General features: G+C 35.7%; 1 protein-coding gene across 10 annotated transcripts in view; it reads left to right on the top strand.

Moving 5' to 3' along the window:
* Positions 1 to 16156, top strand: part of CPEB2 (cytoplasmic polyadenylation element binding protein 2) — a 70348-nt gene that overhangs the window by 14241 nt on the left and 39951 nt on the right. For all 10 annotated transcript variants that reach the window (XM_026514421.4, XM_026514423.4, XM_048211807.2 and 7 more), the window contains one exon: positions 233 to 323. In XM_026514421.4, the coding sequence (XP_026370206.2) occupies positions 233 to 323 (91 nt within the window). The remainder of the gene's footprint in view (positions 1 to 232; positions 324 to 16156) is intronic.

A 16156-nucleotide genomic window follows, 5' to 3' on the forward strand; every position in this document is an offset into this window, starting at 1 on the left:
TTTTGATATGTGATTTTAGCAATGAATATAGTAAATGTAGTAGTCTCCAATACAAGAGATATTATAGCTCCTGAGATCCTTAGTTACTGGTATTGTCTTGGGATGCAAGTGATTAGTAATATTATATTAATCAGATGTCATATTTTATGTAAGAAGGTTTAGATGGTATATTTATCATCAGTTTTTGAAAAAGTTGCATACATCATATTGAGTCTTTGTTTTTCTCTCCTAGGATCGAAGTAGAATGTATGACAGTTTGAATATGCACTCTTTGGAGAATTCCCTTATTGATATTATGAGAGCAGAGCATGATCCTCTTAAGGGTAGGTGACTTTTTTTATTTCTTATATCGTGCACCAAATTTTGTTATCTCACCATTTTTTATATGAAAATTAGCACTAAGTAGCACCTATATCATCTATAAGATGCTATTATGTTTGTTAATAAAAACCTTTGTGAAATGTCCCACTTTTTTCTTTGTAGTTTATTTAGATTTATTCCGATTTATGCAGAGAGAAATGTAAACCCATGTCTCTTGACTTGTTATTTAAGAAAAAGCCACTGTTTAGAGATATTTTGCAGTTCTGTAGAGGATCTAAGTGTATAGTATAGTCACTTTTCTAGAATTCTATCTAATACAGAAATAAAAAAAAATCCTTGGAATACTTGGATTTACAATTTGCAGTGATTCCAACCTATAATTGCCCCAAGTTAACTTCCTTTCCCCACTTTTCTTCTACTGCCAAAGGGTTTTGAAAGGGGATCTTTTATAGTAGCTTCTCTGAGGTTTCATAAAAGTTGGGGCCGGGGCGCCTGGGTGGCGCAGTCATTAAGCGTCTGCCTTCAGCTCAGGGAGTGATCCCCGTGCTCTGGGATCGAGCCCCACATCAGGCTCCTCCGCTAGGAGCCTGCTTCTTCCTCTCCCACTCCCCCTGCTTGTGTTCCCTCTCTCGCTGGCTGTCTCTCTCTGTCAAATAAATAAATAAAATCTTTAAAAAAAAAAAAAAGTTGGGGCCGATTAGGAAAAAGAATCAGCTCCACCGATCTTACAGTATTAGTCTTACTATTAACTGTATCTGAAGATATTCATTAACATACTTGTTTTCATTTGTCTGTACATTACATGTTACTAATTATTTTACATTTCTTTGCACAATATATCTCATTGCCTTTTATATTCATGGTGAAAATCTAGCAAACTGTGCACTTGGGTGATAAGAGAGATGCTATCTATTGCTGCATAATAAATTATCCCAAAATTTAGCAGCTTAAAACAATAATAAACATTTATTACGTCACACAGTTCCGTGGGTCAGGATCTCAGGAGCAGTTCAACTGGTTGGTTCTGGCTCAGCATCTCTCATTGAATCAAAACCATGGACTACTCGGTAGTTTTTCCAATTTTTAATTCTATAAAGCCAAGTAAGAATTCCCTTGAAAGATTTAGCCCAAAACTCTAGAACTTCAGTGTTGGCAGCAAGGTGGTGGCTTAAGGTTGAGTTGGTAATACTGATCAGATATCTAACTATTTTGTTTTGTTTCTGGATTTTGTTTATAAAAGAGTTTCTTATCTTTCTAATTCCCTTATTTTTAAGGAGCTTGAAAAACTCAAGAGATCATTAGTGATTATTAATAGTATGTGGCAATGGTAATTCTCCCAAAGTAATAAAAAATATTATATTTTGGGGGTTTTTTTTGGGGGGGGCTTCTAACCAAAAGCTAATCTAATTTTTTTAGTATCTGTATATTGGGGTCTTGTTCTCTTTCACTGTTACTCTGACAGTTCTAATGGCATTTGTCTTGGATCCACTGTTTAATAATAGAATCCAGCAGTTTATGATTACGAAGTTCTTCCTGTTCATTTCTTTGGCTTATCTAGAAAGAAAACTCTCAGAAATTCTTATACAAGATAAAGTCATCTTTAACTGTTACCAGAGAATAATGAAACGTTTTTCATTGTTGTTTCTCCCAGTCTTTAAAAAGGTCTTTTGAAAATGTTAAGAGAAAACATTCTCTGCTGGAGAATTATCTCAGGTTTTCTTTTTTTTCTAAAGTCTGTGTTATAATAAAACTGGAGAGAAACCTAGAAAGAAGACTTTGAAAAGAAAATGGAAGCAGCCTAAGGCTCAGAAGAATTTAATAATTAAGAAAAAATCTCAAATGAATTCAAAACTCTTTTGTTAGAAAAATTATCTTTGGCTTTGGGAAGGGGGAAAATGTGCTCAGCACCACCTTTTAGAATTATGGTAACGAATCTCTGTTTCTAATGGGAGTATTTTATGTTCTACATTTATTATGGCAGGGAATTAAAAGAAAAAAATTGAGAAATCTTCTCTACATAGAAATAGAAATAAGACTGGTACTTCTGCATACTGCCACCATATACTTATTTAAAATGACCCTGATACCCAAGCGCTGCTACATAAAGATTTTTCTTTTCTTATTAGTACAGACTTCACTACCTTCTAGGATATCATTTTGTATATGTTCCTCCTCGCATTCTGATCATTGCACATTTTCTCTGGGTGAGACCTCGTAAACTCTGCTAAAAGCAGGGTTGTGACAAAACAGAAGAAGCCAATCTCTGAACTTGCCTCTTTTTCCATTCCTCATCTTCAGGACAGCATTTCAGTCTCTGTCCCATCTCTTCCATCTCATCTTTCATTCCTTTCAGAAAATTCCTGTTTAATACAAGGAAATTCTTTTCTTTTTTCCCCCCAAAAAAGATGAATGAATCTTATCCTCTTTAAATGTTTCCAAAAAGTCTGCCATTTGCTTTGTCCTCCTTATGGGGTCTAATGGAAAGGGAAAAGGGAGTTGTAGGGTAATTTTTTTAAATTAATTTCTTGTTTCCTTTTCTATTTATGATAAAAGTTTCTGACTTAAGTTAATGATAAGGAGCTTAAGTGATGAGAGATTATATTGTTATGTATTGCTGTATAACAAATTATCCCTAAGTTTAGCAGCTTAAAACAGCAATAAACATTTATTATCTCGCACGATTTCTGTAGGTTAGAATTCGGGAGCTAAATTAGCTGCTTGGTTCTGACTGAGGATCTCATGAGGTAGCAGTCATGTGGAAGCTTGACTGGGGCTGGAGGTTCCTTTTCCAGGGTGGCTCACTCCTGTGGCTGGCAAGTTAGCCCAGGCCATTGGCAGGAGAACTCAGTTGCTTACCATGTGGACCCTTCCACGGGACTTCTGGAGTGTCCTCACAGTGTATTCGTTGGATCCCCCAGAGCAAAGATAAAGCTCAAGGTGTATGTCCCAAGTGTCTTCTGTGACATAGCTTCAGAAATGTCACACCACCATTTCCATGACATCCTAGTAGCTACACAGGCCATCCCTGCTCAACTGGGTAAGGGTCTGCTACTCAAGAGAAGTGAATACTGGGAGGCAAGCATCAGTGGAGGCTGTCATGGAGGCTAGCTTCCACAGAGATGAAAGGCAGAAACTATAAATTTGCATTCGGTTCTACTTTTCTAAAGGAAAGGAGAAAACTACTCAAGGTAAGACTTAGTGCCAGTAGAAAGGAAAACAATCAGGCAGCTCTCTGGAATCCAAAGGAAGTTTGGCAAGTTACTGGCCTGAGAACTGACTAATAGTACTAACAGAGGGACCTCCCATCCCCATTGTAGCCCAAAATACTTCACTACAGCTTATTTCCATTTTCCCACCCTCCAGTGATTTTTACAGGTCAGTAGGGAACCTCCATTGTTGAATGTTAAGGTTCTGTGGTTTAGCATAGCAGGTAGGAAGGCTGTCTCATTGCAGCTCTACAGGTGTGAAGAGATGGCAAACAAAATGGAGCTCTGGATGCACTTTATTCTAAGTGTGCCCACTTTTGTACCAAGTAGTGTCGAAGACCTTGGCTGTAATTGTGTAGAACAGACATAGTCTCTGTTCTTGTGGAATTTATAGACTACTAGGGAAAGAGGAGGGACCTTATCATTATATGTATTACATATGTATACACACACACACACACACACACACACTCATGTAATATACTTATGTAATATTTATATACGTAAAATCCATACCTCTAACCATAGAATGTTAGAAGTGCTGTGGAGGGAGATGATAAGGTGCTTGGGGAGTTAACAGGTAAGGGGAGGGGGGTACCTAATTTATCTGTGGAGTAAAGAAAGCTAAGATCTGAAGCTTGAACAGCACAAAGATGAAAAAATATTGGGGGAAAGTGTCAACTAGACAGAGGGGCCAGGGTGCATGGAAGAGCTTGTTACATTGTCGGAACTGAAAGCAGACAAGTCCTGGCATAGCTTGTTGAGGGCTGCCTGATGCCGACGGGATGTTCCTGCTCAGCCAGCCCTAGGGAGCGTGCCATCTCTCGCTCCAGATCAGGAACACTAACACACCATTTTATGCTGTCCTTAGTGTTAGTGACACTGATCTGTTTTATTTATTCTACACTGGTTTCTTGCCTTTAACATCCTGTTTTCTGCTGACTGTCTTCATTCTTGGCAAATATTTTTCTTTTCAAAAGAAGAACAAATATGGATTCTTTTAATGGTTAAAGTAAATCATGTTTTGCCAACTGCAGTTTTGTGATTTTGCAGTTTTTGTATTTGAATACCTATGTTAAATAATCTGTGATCTTTTTACGTATGTGTGGGTCAGTTCATTCTGTTTTAAACAAAAGAACAAGACAGTGATTATTGTTAGGCTCTCTTCCCTCCCTGCCTTCAGCAGTTTGCAAAAAGGTCTTACTGTGTAAGCATTTTTACCAAATATTTTTTACCCCCTCCCCAAAAGTGTAAGAGTAAACAAAAAAAATTAATTTCAACTAAAAAAAAAAAAAAAGATTTGAAAACTGTGGAAAGAAATGCCGTGATGTAACAGTTCTCGGAAAGATCTGTTTTAGCAAGTCACAATGACTTTACCAGTGTTCCCTGAACAATTTAAAGGAATTCAGGAAAACGGATTTAAAGTATGATTTTATGCCAACACATGTTTTAAAGTGGATGCTTTTAAAACTTTTTGTTTACTATGTATTTTTGTGTGTCTAGTATCATTTTTATTACTTGACTGCTAAACTTCTGTTTTCCAAGACTCCTGAAGTAGAATCTCTGCTATTTTAAGGAAGAGAACTACTGAGAAAATAAGGAATTACTTCTGTGTAAGGCAGTAGTGGTTGTGGTGGTATCAAATAAATTCTTGCCTCTTTTCTTCTATTGTTCTTTTCCCTCTGATTCTCTTCAACTGGCCTTCATGTAAATTTGAGGTACTAAGTCACAGAATAACTTGTATAAATTTCTAAAAGTCTGTGGTGTGAGAATTTACATTTTAGAACTTAAGATCTTTCAAGCTGGGCTGAGATTCTCAAACTCTGACAGAGTATTCATTAGGTTGCAGGACCCCACCCCAAGAGACTGTGTTAAAAGCACACTTGGAGAAACTCTGGAATAGGGGAACAAGATTGAAGAGATCTATGAAAAGTTGTAAAAGTTTTAATGACATTTATTAAAATATAACAAAGTGTGAAATAAAACGAATACCAATAACATATATGCCCAAGTAGTTATGTTGATTCTCTTAAGTTCCTCGTACACTCCCCTCACTGATTGTCTGGCAGAGAGAGGAATGCATCTCTCAGAACTGTTTTACTTTTTGTTGGCCCACTTGTGTTTCCTGAAGTCAAAATTTTCACAAGTGCCAGAAAGTATAAGTGAAAATCCTGTATAATAGAATATCTTCAAAAAAAGACGAGGGATTGCTGTAATATGCTTTTAGTCTTTAAAGAAAATGTTTCTTTTTAGTCTAAAAAGGAGTCAAATTTACATATTCTTTCCCCTGTACTTTGTTTTTCTTTTTCCTATAGACTACAGGTCTTTGATAAATAAGAAAAAAATCATTAACAGCTTTAGAATAAATCATTTATATAGAAGCCATATACATTTTGTTAAATTATTTTGACTTTAAGATGATCACTGTTGTAATATGCCTGATAATGTTAATGCTTTACCCTCCAGCTACTCAGAATTTAATTCATCTTACTAAACGTACCATTTTCAAGATTTTAACTTTTGTCGTCAGTGAGAATGTCTGAAGGTTGAAAAGGAAATTGGGAAAATGTGTTTGTAAAAGTTCTTGGTTTAGAAAACTTTCTTGAAGTGTGGCATCATGAATAGAGATTTTTAAGTTTTATTTGTATTTCTTCTCAGGTAGCTGCAACAATAGGTAATTAGCAACAATATTACTTTTATGTAATTAGCAACAGTATTATTAAGTTTAAAACATAGCTGAGTTGTTATTTCTTCCAGGCAGTTTTGACTATTTAAACAATTTGAGTTACAACAGGTAAAATCCATTAGAAACCACGATGAATTTTTTTTTAATTGCAGTTATTTATTCAGAGCATATATGGGTTTACTAAAAGCATGTTTTCACCACAAATCTTCATTAGGACTTTATGGGCTTATAACTTTTACTTTTAAATTGAAAATAAAACAAGAAATATATTTTTTGTGTAGAATTTGTCATGGTCGAAGTGAGTACTTGTGATAATTAGGCTTATGGATTTTAGTTGCTTATAGTATTTGAAGAGCATCTGAGAATCTCTAACAAAGGTTTTCCCTCCAGAGTATAGGACTTTATCCTTTTTTAAATATTTGTTTTCTTATTACAAAAAAGTAATATGTGTTCATTAAAGAAAATTTGGGAAGACTTGAAAAGATTTTTTTCAATCATCAGTTATTTCCACAGACTAAAATAACCACGTTTGATATTTCAGTGTATAATTTTTCTAATCTTTTCTTTTTCTACATATAAGCTTAAAATATTTGCAATAATCAAATCTTTATCAGTCCTCAAACCTGGTTAACTTTAAAAAAAATTAGTTTAAAAAATACAGGTACCTAGGTTAAAAAGTCAAATAGTGCTATAAGGCTTATATAACAAAATAGAAGTCTTCATTCTTCTCTATTTGCTACAGATTCCCATTCCTTAGAGGTAGCTGCTTTCAACTTTTTTTTTTTTTTAATGGATTCTTCTTGTAATTATTTGTAAATAATATGCTTAGGCTTGTAAATTTCCTACATTTTAGAAATTATTTGTTGACTCTGTACTTTGGCTTACCCATCCCCCAACACTTACCCTGCTCTGTCCTCTCAAAATGATTATAGGACCATTTTGGTTTAAATTAGGAGGTGTATTATGATGACAATGTAGATCTTTGTAAATGAACCTCATATGTTTTGTATAATAATGTAACTTTTTTCCTCCTTACATCTTTTTCCTGGAATTAATCATTGTCTCTTATGGTTTGATTGCTTTGTTATCTAAATACTTGTCACTAATTCATCCCAAAACTTATCAATGGAACCCTGAAGCTTCTTTCAATATATCTGAAAACCTCAAATAGTCTTAGATTTATTTTTTCCTGCCATTGAAGGCATCCTTCTTGTAGCCTTTCATAACTGTCACTGTGGGACTTCCATAACACTAGGAGTCCCTTTTTCCTCTGGAATCCTGTCATGATCTCCATAGCCTTTTCTTAATACTCTACCTTTGTTTTCTTACGCCTTTCTTACAGTACCTTCTTTAAGTGGGACATACGTTTTAGATCTCATATCTATAAAAACATGTTTATTCCGCTATGTAAGATGATAGGCTGCTGTGGAATTACGTATTAGTAATTGAGAATATTGAAAGCATGGCTTCATTGTCTTTTATCTTACATGGTTACTGTAAGTATATTACCATTCTTAAATCTGTTCATTTGTATGATTGGTTGCTTGTTTTGTGTTTTTAAATTTTTTGTCTGTCTTTCTGGAAGCTTTTAAGATATTTTGATGCCTGTGGTTCTGAAATTTCATAATAATGATATATGGATCTTCTAATGTGCCGGGGGGGGGGGTGCCTTCCTTCCTTCCTTCCATTTCTTTATTTCCTTCACTGCACATCCGTTGGGTCTTTTTTTTTTTTTTAAGATTTTATTTATTTATTTGAGAGAGCATGAACACAAGGCAGGGAGGGACAGAGGAAAAGGGAGAAGCAGGTTCCCTGCTGAGCAGGAGGCCCCCTTGACCTGGGGCTCCACCCCAGGACCCTGGGATCAGGACCTGAGCCAAAGGCAGACGCTTAATGGCTTAACCAACTGAGCCACCCAGGCGCCCCTCATTGGGTCTTTTTAATTTGGAGATTCATTTCTTTCCGTTCTTGGACATTTTTGATATTTCTTTGATAATTTCTTCCCTTCTGTTTTTAGTATTCTTTTTCTGGAATTGCTGTTCTTCAAATAGTAAACTTTCTATACTCCTCTGCTTTTCTGTTTCTCATTGCTTTATCTTTTGTTTTGCTTTTGAAGACATTTCCTCATTTATTATTTTTCAGCCCTTTTATTGATTTTTGTATTTCAAAACTTTTCTCTGAAGAACTTTTAAGACCCTCTGAAGAACTTTTTTAAAAAATTCACAGAACTTTCCTTTTCTTCCTTGATGTTAATTCTCTGGTGTACTTATCTTTGAACACTATATTGTAGTGTCTGAAAGTTATTTTTCCATTTCCTTGTATTGTTTATACTTCCTCTTAGTCCTCTTTTCTATTTGTTTGGTTTTATTCTTTGTTTTACTCGTGTTGGAGGTGTTGGTCAACTATCTTAGGATCTTTTGCTGTCTGTTCGTTTTTAAAGATAAGACGCAAAAATGGGGGCGCCTGGGTGGCACAGCAGTTAAGCTTCTGCCTTTGGCTCAGGGCGTGATCCCGGCGTTATGGGATCGAGCCCCACATCAGGCTCCTCTGCTGTGAGCCTGCTTCTTCCTCTCCCACTCCCCCAGCTTGTGTTCCCTCTCTCACTGGCTGTCTCTATCTCTGTCAAATAAATAAATAAAATCTTAAAAAAAAAAACAAAAACGCAAAAATGGTGATTGCAAGCTCTGTGTATGTAGCTGGGGTTTTTAAACTTGTCAGCATTGCTATAAGCCAACCAGGTAGAACTCTCACCGTGTCTGTATTTGGGTCTTTTCCTTTGGTTCGGGAAATGAACACTGGATCTGTGTCTTCCATTCTTCTGCCTGGGAGCTGGAGACCTGACTTCTAGCTGCCTTAGAAAAGCCAGAAAGGGGGCTGTGTGTGTCTCTGATTCTCCACTCCACGTCTACTCTCAGTGAGAACTAGAGCTTCTTATTTCTGATCCTCTCCAGCTATCTGCTACAGTAAACAGCTTGTTTCTGGGTAGTCTTCCCACGCACATACCAGTTTAGGTTTCAGTGTTGTCAGTGATTTCTCTGGTCTACAAAGGCAGTTAACCACTCAACCATTCATGTTCACAGCTTCCAAAAATATGTTGACGTAGTTCTTCTGTGATCCTGTCTCATTTTCTTTGTCCTGATGAAGTTATGCCTCTTTAAAACTTCTGTACAGTTGTTTTAGGACTTTCAGAAAGCAGCAAAGATGCACACATGCACTCAGACCACCATGTGCAATTGGAAATCTCTGTAATTCCTAGTCTACATATCTCTTTAGTGAAGCCTCCCTAACACTCCTAGTCACTAGTAGATTACTTCGTTAAAGATTGTTCAAGAATCATATTCCTTTTTAAATGGAGTACCTTGCTCATTTATTTTTGATTCAGTAGGTTTTTTTTCAACGTGTGTCTCTCTCACATGATACTGTGTCGTGGGAGCAATGAACACCTCTGTTTTTGCTGTATCTTGAATCAGCATTTATTGTAGTACCAAACAAATGGAAAGGGCTCAATAAATTATTGGTTGAATGATTAAACATTTTTCTATCGTAATTCTTATTTTTCATCAGTATTTATTTAGAACTTCTAAAAAATATTTACATGCATTTAAAATAGCTTGTGTAACCATTCCCCTACAGTTGGAAATTTAGGTATTTCAAATTTTTAAATAAAAATCAGTCAGCCTTTTTTGTGTTTATTTCCAAAAATAGACTTAATACAATTGTTTCTGAGGCTCCACACACATATTGCCAACTTATTTTTAAGTTTTATGCCGGCTTACACTGCCACTGGCAGTGCGTGACTGCCCATTTGTTATTCTTAATATTATTTTCATTCATAAAAGTATCACAGTTTAAACTTTTGCAACCATTAGTTCAACTTGATTTTAATATTATTGCATATATCTTAATTAATACCAGTTTTGTTGTAATAACTTGATAGTGATACATTATCTTAGCAGATGATTAATGACTTAAGTTTAGTCTTTTGTTGTTGTCATTCTTTTGTGGTAATACTTTACTTGAAACAAACCTTTTGAAATTCTATATTCCTTGGTGTTTCTTGGTATGTTTTCTAGTATTGATTGGATAAAAGTTTTAAAAGTTGTAAATGATTCAATGAAAAAAATTTATGATAGGACCCTGCTTTAAGAATGAGTTAACTAGATTAATTTTCCTGGAAACTCACTTCAATTGATGGCTTTTATTAAGGAATGATTCTTTTGCTCTCTTGGGATCTGGTACTTTGGACCTAAGGGTCTTTTCTGCATTTGTATGATCTTATTCTTAGGCTTTTATGAGGCAGGCATTGAGATTTGGGAGCGAGGTCAGGAATGACTGTCCTGCCCCTTGGATCTGAACAGAGATTGAAGTTATTCAAGGTTGTCATGTAATGACCACATTCTAAGTGGATTTTACCAGACTTCCTGTGAACCATTTTCTAACTAGATTTAGAAATAAAGGTAAAACATAGAAAATGAAAAAATATTAGAAGAGACAACCAAACCAGTGGAAGCAATGCTTTATATTTAAAGGGTATAAGAAGGAAGTATTAGATCTTTTCATTTGTATAACTTGTTCATGTGTATAATAAATACACATATGCATACAATATAAAACATATGATACATATCATGTCTTGATACATGCCAAACACTGCTCTGAGGACTCTACATGTATGTATTAGTGTATGTCATTCTCACAGCTAAGATGTAGATATTTACTCTTATTTTACAGTTGGGTGACTATGGTGGCTTACTAACAGTAATTGTCCAAGTTTCAGTGCTGCTAAGTGGTTGGACTCCTGAGTTTGTGCTTTTAACTGCTGTACCATACTGCCTCTCTTATTATTTGGTTTAATATTCTAACCTAGTATCATTATAATTCTAATATGTGATTTAGTTATTTTTGTTGTTAAAAGGAGTTGGCAGAATGTGTGACATTGTTCTTTAGTAATTTTATCATCACTAATGAGGAATGGGTTGGCATCATTAACTGTGAATATTGGGACTTTAGAGGTCATGTTTTAAATGTATTCATTAAAACAAGATATTTATGGAGAAGGGAAAAATTTATCTTGACAAAGGGAAAAAAGGAAGACTCGTCTTCCTCCCTCTCCTTACCATTCTTAAGGAGTTTAGAAATGAACTAATAAAAACTTACTCTGTGATTTTTTTCATTTACTGAGAGAATGTCCTTGCTATGCCCCACATACAAACACATATTTTGATTGAGCTCATGAGTCACATAATACAGTGAGATATTTCATTCATCTACTTAACAAATACTTAAGGGCCTATTATGTACTAGGCTCTGTTTTAGATGCTAGAAATAACAGAGAATAAAAAAGACAAAGTCCTTTCCTCGTGGCTCTTCTGTTTTAATGAAGGATGGAGACAAAAAGAGCCAGTGCCATGAAGAAAAAAATAGTGTCAAGGGGATAGAGAAAGAAAGAAGCTGCTATTTTAGAATGTCCTCTGATGGTATCTCCTAAAACACCTAAATGAAGCAAGAGAGGTACAGCTTTGGTCATATCTGGGCAAATGCATTTTAAATAGAAGAGGAAATAGATCGTAAAATGGGAATATGCCTGGCAAGTTTGAGTAATAGCAAAGAGGCCAGCGTGGTTGGAATGGTAGAGGGTGAGGGGCCGGTGTGGGAGGGCTTTGAGCAATAGAGGAACATGAACTGATTTAGATTTTAAAAGGATCACGCGGGCTGCTGATCGGAGACTAGACTGTCAGGTTATTCTAGTACTCTGAAGAGATAGGGATGGCTTGGGCTGGGGAAGCCAAGAAGGAGCTGAGGAAGAGCAATCAGATCTAGGTGTGTGTTTATAATAGAGCAGTCAGGATTTGTTGACAGATTTGTACACAGATTACACAGAATGAAGTGTAGAGGTAACCCAGGGTTTGGGGATGAGCATTCATATGGAACGAAGACAGTGCTCTGTGCTACTCCGGGGAAGTATGGGGTGAGAGGTTGCAGTTGGAAATAGAAATGTGGGAGTCATCTGCTTAGAGATGATGTATGAAGCTTTGGTAGTAGATAACATCACCTAGGGAGGTGGTATAGAAAGAGAAGTCCGAGGAGTGAATACTGAGGCCTCAGCATTTAAAAGTTGAGGAGGAAGACACAGCAAAGAGGATTTCAGGAGTAGCTAATGAGAGCAAACCAAGAGTGTGTGGTATCTGGGAAGGGAAATATGATGCTTTAGCAAATGGGGAACTAGAGCTTGTTACCGGAGGCTTTCAGCTTGATCCTACACAAACATTAAGAGATGTTGGGAAAGTGATTGCTTCATTTTATCCTTTCTGATTCACATTTCTGCAATTGTAAACAAGTATGTTTAAAACTGAAGAGAAGTGATGTGTCTGTATTTTATCATCTCTATTTTATAAGTACTTTTTATTGAGAGTAAGTGGGTAATTTGGAGAAGGAACTTAAATATATATGAAATAGTCTTTAATGCTGGCTTAAGTTATTACATGTCTTTAATACTGTTTTATGTTTTAGTAATTGGTACTTCATCTGTATAAGTGATAAGTTGAATGCAGTTGTCATATTCCTGTGTTTTTTGCTGCTTGAATATATATTTAAAATGGCCAACATGGATTGCCTCTTTTATATGTATTATACAGATAATTACAATCAGACCAATAAGACAAATTTTAAGATACTGTAGGTCCTCTAGTTATTCACTGACACCTAAGAATAAATATATATTTTTCGAAATTATCTATTTTTAAATTTTGTAGTATCAATGTAAAAGAAGTGCCAAGAGTAGCAGATACCCATTAATTATAGATATATTAAAACCATCATGAAAATATTATATCATATTTTCACAATAATAAATAATAATCTGGTTACCTAAAATTCAGTTTGCACAAATTTAGACTAGAGGGCTTTATTTGTAAGGATAGGTTCTTCAGGCACGACAGAAAACACATAAGCAGTTTAAACAAGATATTTTTTTTTCTCTTACCAAAACACAACACCGTAGAAGTGGTGTGGTGATGTTCATGCATCCAGGTGCCTGTCTTTTGGTTCTCCTGTCCTTAGCACCCAGCTGTGGCCTCATAATGTAATATGGCTGATTCAGGTTAGCCATCACATCTGCATCCCAGCAGGCAGGAAAAAAAAAAATCTTCCCTTTTAGGGATACTTCCCAGAAATTGCACACACCAGCTTTGTTTTACATCCCATTGGCCAGGTCTTAGTCCCATGCGTACACTTTAACTACAGGGGATACTGGGAAATTTAGCTTTTTTTTTTTTACTCTGGGCAGCCCTGTGCCTTGGTAGGATTTGGGGGTCCTGTTATTGACGTGTACAGGGGTTAGTGTACAACTGGCAGTCTCTGTGCCACAGGGCTTTTAGACAAGAGGGAGAAACTGGTTTTTATAGCAATGTGATTTTTTTTCTGTATTAAAGTTACCTAATATACTACATAGTCACTCGGTGAATACTTTTAATGTATTTAGGATAGGAATTTGCCCTATAACCAGCCATACATACCTTTCTTATATTATTTTATCAACTGGGAAGTCATTATAAGATCATGATTAAGAGCACAGAGACACTCTGCCCAGGGTCATGTCTTGCCAGTGCTATGTGCCAGCGGTGTAACCTTGAGCGAATTTTGTAACCTTTTGTGGCACAGTGTCTTCACCTTCAGAGGAGAAGATAAAGTACCTAGTTCATAGGATCGCCGTAAGGGTTAAGTAATTGGTTGTAAAGAACTTAGAAAAGCTTTTAGCACGGAGTAAGCCTTCAAATTTTAGTTATTTCTATAAATTATCATGTTCTTAGTGAAAGTAATTTTAATACTATCCCAGGTAAAACAGAACTGTAAAAGTTACGTCTCTTAAGACATACTGATATTTTGCTGTGGTAGAGGAAAAGGGATTGGGTAATTGAAAAATGAGTCTGAGTTTGCTTATTTCATTTTGGAGTATTTGATTAGTTATATTGAGAGATTTTCCTATTTGGAGAACTGTATTTTAGAACATATATACAAATATACATCCTGCAAATAAGTATCTACCTTGTGAACTTTTTACATAAGGTGTGCCTTTTAAGTCCATTCAGAGCCAGGAAGTCAAAAGACTATTAGCAATGAAAATATCTTATTTCTGTCTTGCGGTCGGTAAAGCAAACAGTGAACCTGTTAGATGATTACATGGCAGTTGAAAGTTGAGTGTCTTTTGAAATGGAACCAGGCTTAAGGCTTTGCTCAGTTTACTTCTCTAGCAGGTCTTGCCTGAGTGTCTGGTTGGTTAAATACTCCTTTGTTTTTTATACAGCATACTGTACACTTGGCAGATTTTATTGAAGTTGTTTTTTCCTGTCTTTCGTACCATATCATAAGCAGATACTCACTCGTGGTTGTGTCCTCAGCATCCTACACACTGTCGTGTACAAGACTTAATGAATTTGTTATACTAGATATAGCAATACAGGCTAACACTTCCCTAGAGGTCTTGCTTTTCCATCTCAAGTCAAAAATAACAGTAATTTTTCACAGCCTTATATTGCTCTCTAAATTTGGTCATCTGCAACAAGATGTTTAGAAATAGGCATATTTCCAAAATAAGCTATGATAGTTCAGACAAAGTAAAGCTCCGTGCTATTGAAATCCAGTTTAGAAAAGGTCTGCTTTCTGTTTGTATCTTGTACCTTTTGTACATGCTATCTTCTTTCTCACTCCATACTAAGGTACTGCAACAATAAACTTATTTGCATGTTTTTAGAGTGTTATGGCTTTATTAGTTTAACTGAAGTCATGCTGCATGAAATGCAGAAGTAAATAAGAGGTGGTCAATTGTCTTTTGAAGGACAGTAACGTTTGTTTTGTTTCACCGCATCAAGTCTGAATCTGCTACAGTTAAATCAGAGCCCAGATGAAGAGTGTGTGTGTGTGTATCTATATCGCTAATATATATATTTTAATGACAGAATTGGATTATCTCCTTCATTGGAAGATGATTGAATTCTTTAGCTTCATAATTGAAACAAAACCCGACAGACAGTCTATGTTTTGCATGGGATGTTTGGGTGTAATACAGGGCGTTCCAGTCTAGAGTGCTTGCTGAGGTGGTTGAGGTAGATGCAGTTAATCCGTGCTCCTTATTAACCATGTCAGATTCATTCGGGTATTTATTGGTCACTATTCTGGCAGCATCGCATCCCAAACTGTCAGAGAGTCTTTAAAGGTCTGTGCTGAAAGCTGCTGACGTGCCATCGCACAGACATTTAATTTTAGTCGTTTTCTCAGTAGATTTTAATGAACCTTTCTAATAGTCCATCTGAGATTCAGGCATTAGAGGAAAATCCTCTATTTTAATGGGCTAAAAACAATGATCACCCTCGATGTTGGCATGTAATCAAACAAGCGTTATGATGTAGAAATGCTGAATGAGCCCCGCAGTATGTTCAGACGTACCTTTTCTTCTTCTCCACAGCAGTCTGCAGTACTGCTGTCCCTTCTGCATGCATTAAGTGCCAAACTCTTGAATGAAGAATGGCTCAAAGGAAATACTAGGCTACTTTGCCTTAAGCTTTAATATTTTCCGTTTTTAATTTTTAGATCAGTTGTAAACTTTGAACAGATTAAATTTGCAATATCACTTGTAATAATATGTTGAAGACTTTTTATCAAACGTCCTTATTTAAATACAACTATATATGAAATTATATTGATTAAATGGCAAGTTGTGATGAGTTTTGGTACTCATTTTTTATTTTAATATTTTAGTTGTCTTTTGGTTAGGAATATAAGTTCCTTTTCTTCAGATTTTATTTTTGGAAAAAGAAAGCTGTGGAGAGAATTATAAGCAGTTTTGAAAATATTAAAAAATGTTTACATCCTATTTTAAGTTGGGAGGACTAGGATACCTACATTGTTTTTACATCTCAAAAAACAAATAGCCTTTATTCTCCAGGCA

The sequence above is a fragment of the Ursus arctos genome, unplaced genomic scaffold (assembly GCF_023065955.2).
Source record: "Ursus arctos isolate Adak ecotype North America unplaced genomic scaffold, UrsArc2.0 scaffold_9, whole genome shotgun sequence".
NCBI classification, from domain to species: Eukaryota; Metazoa; Chordata; class Mammalia; order Carnivora; family Ursidae; genus Ursus; species Ursus arctos.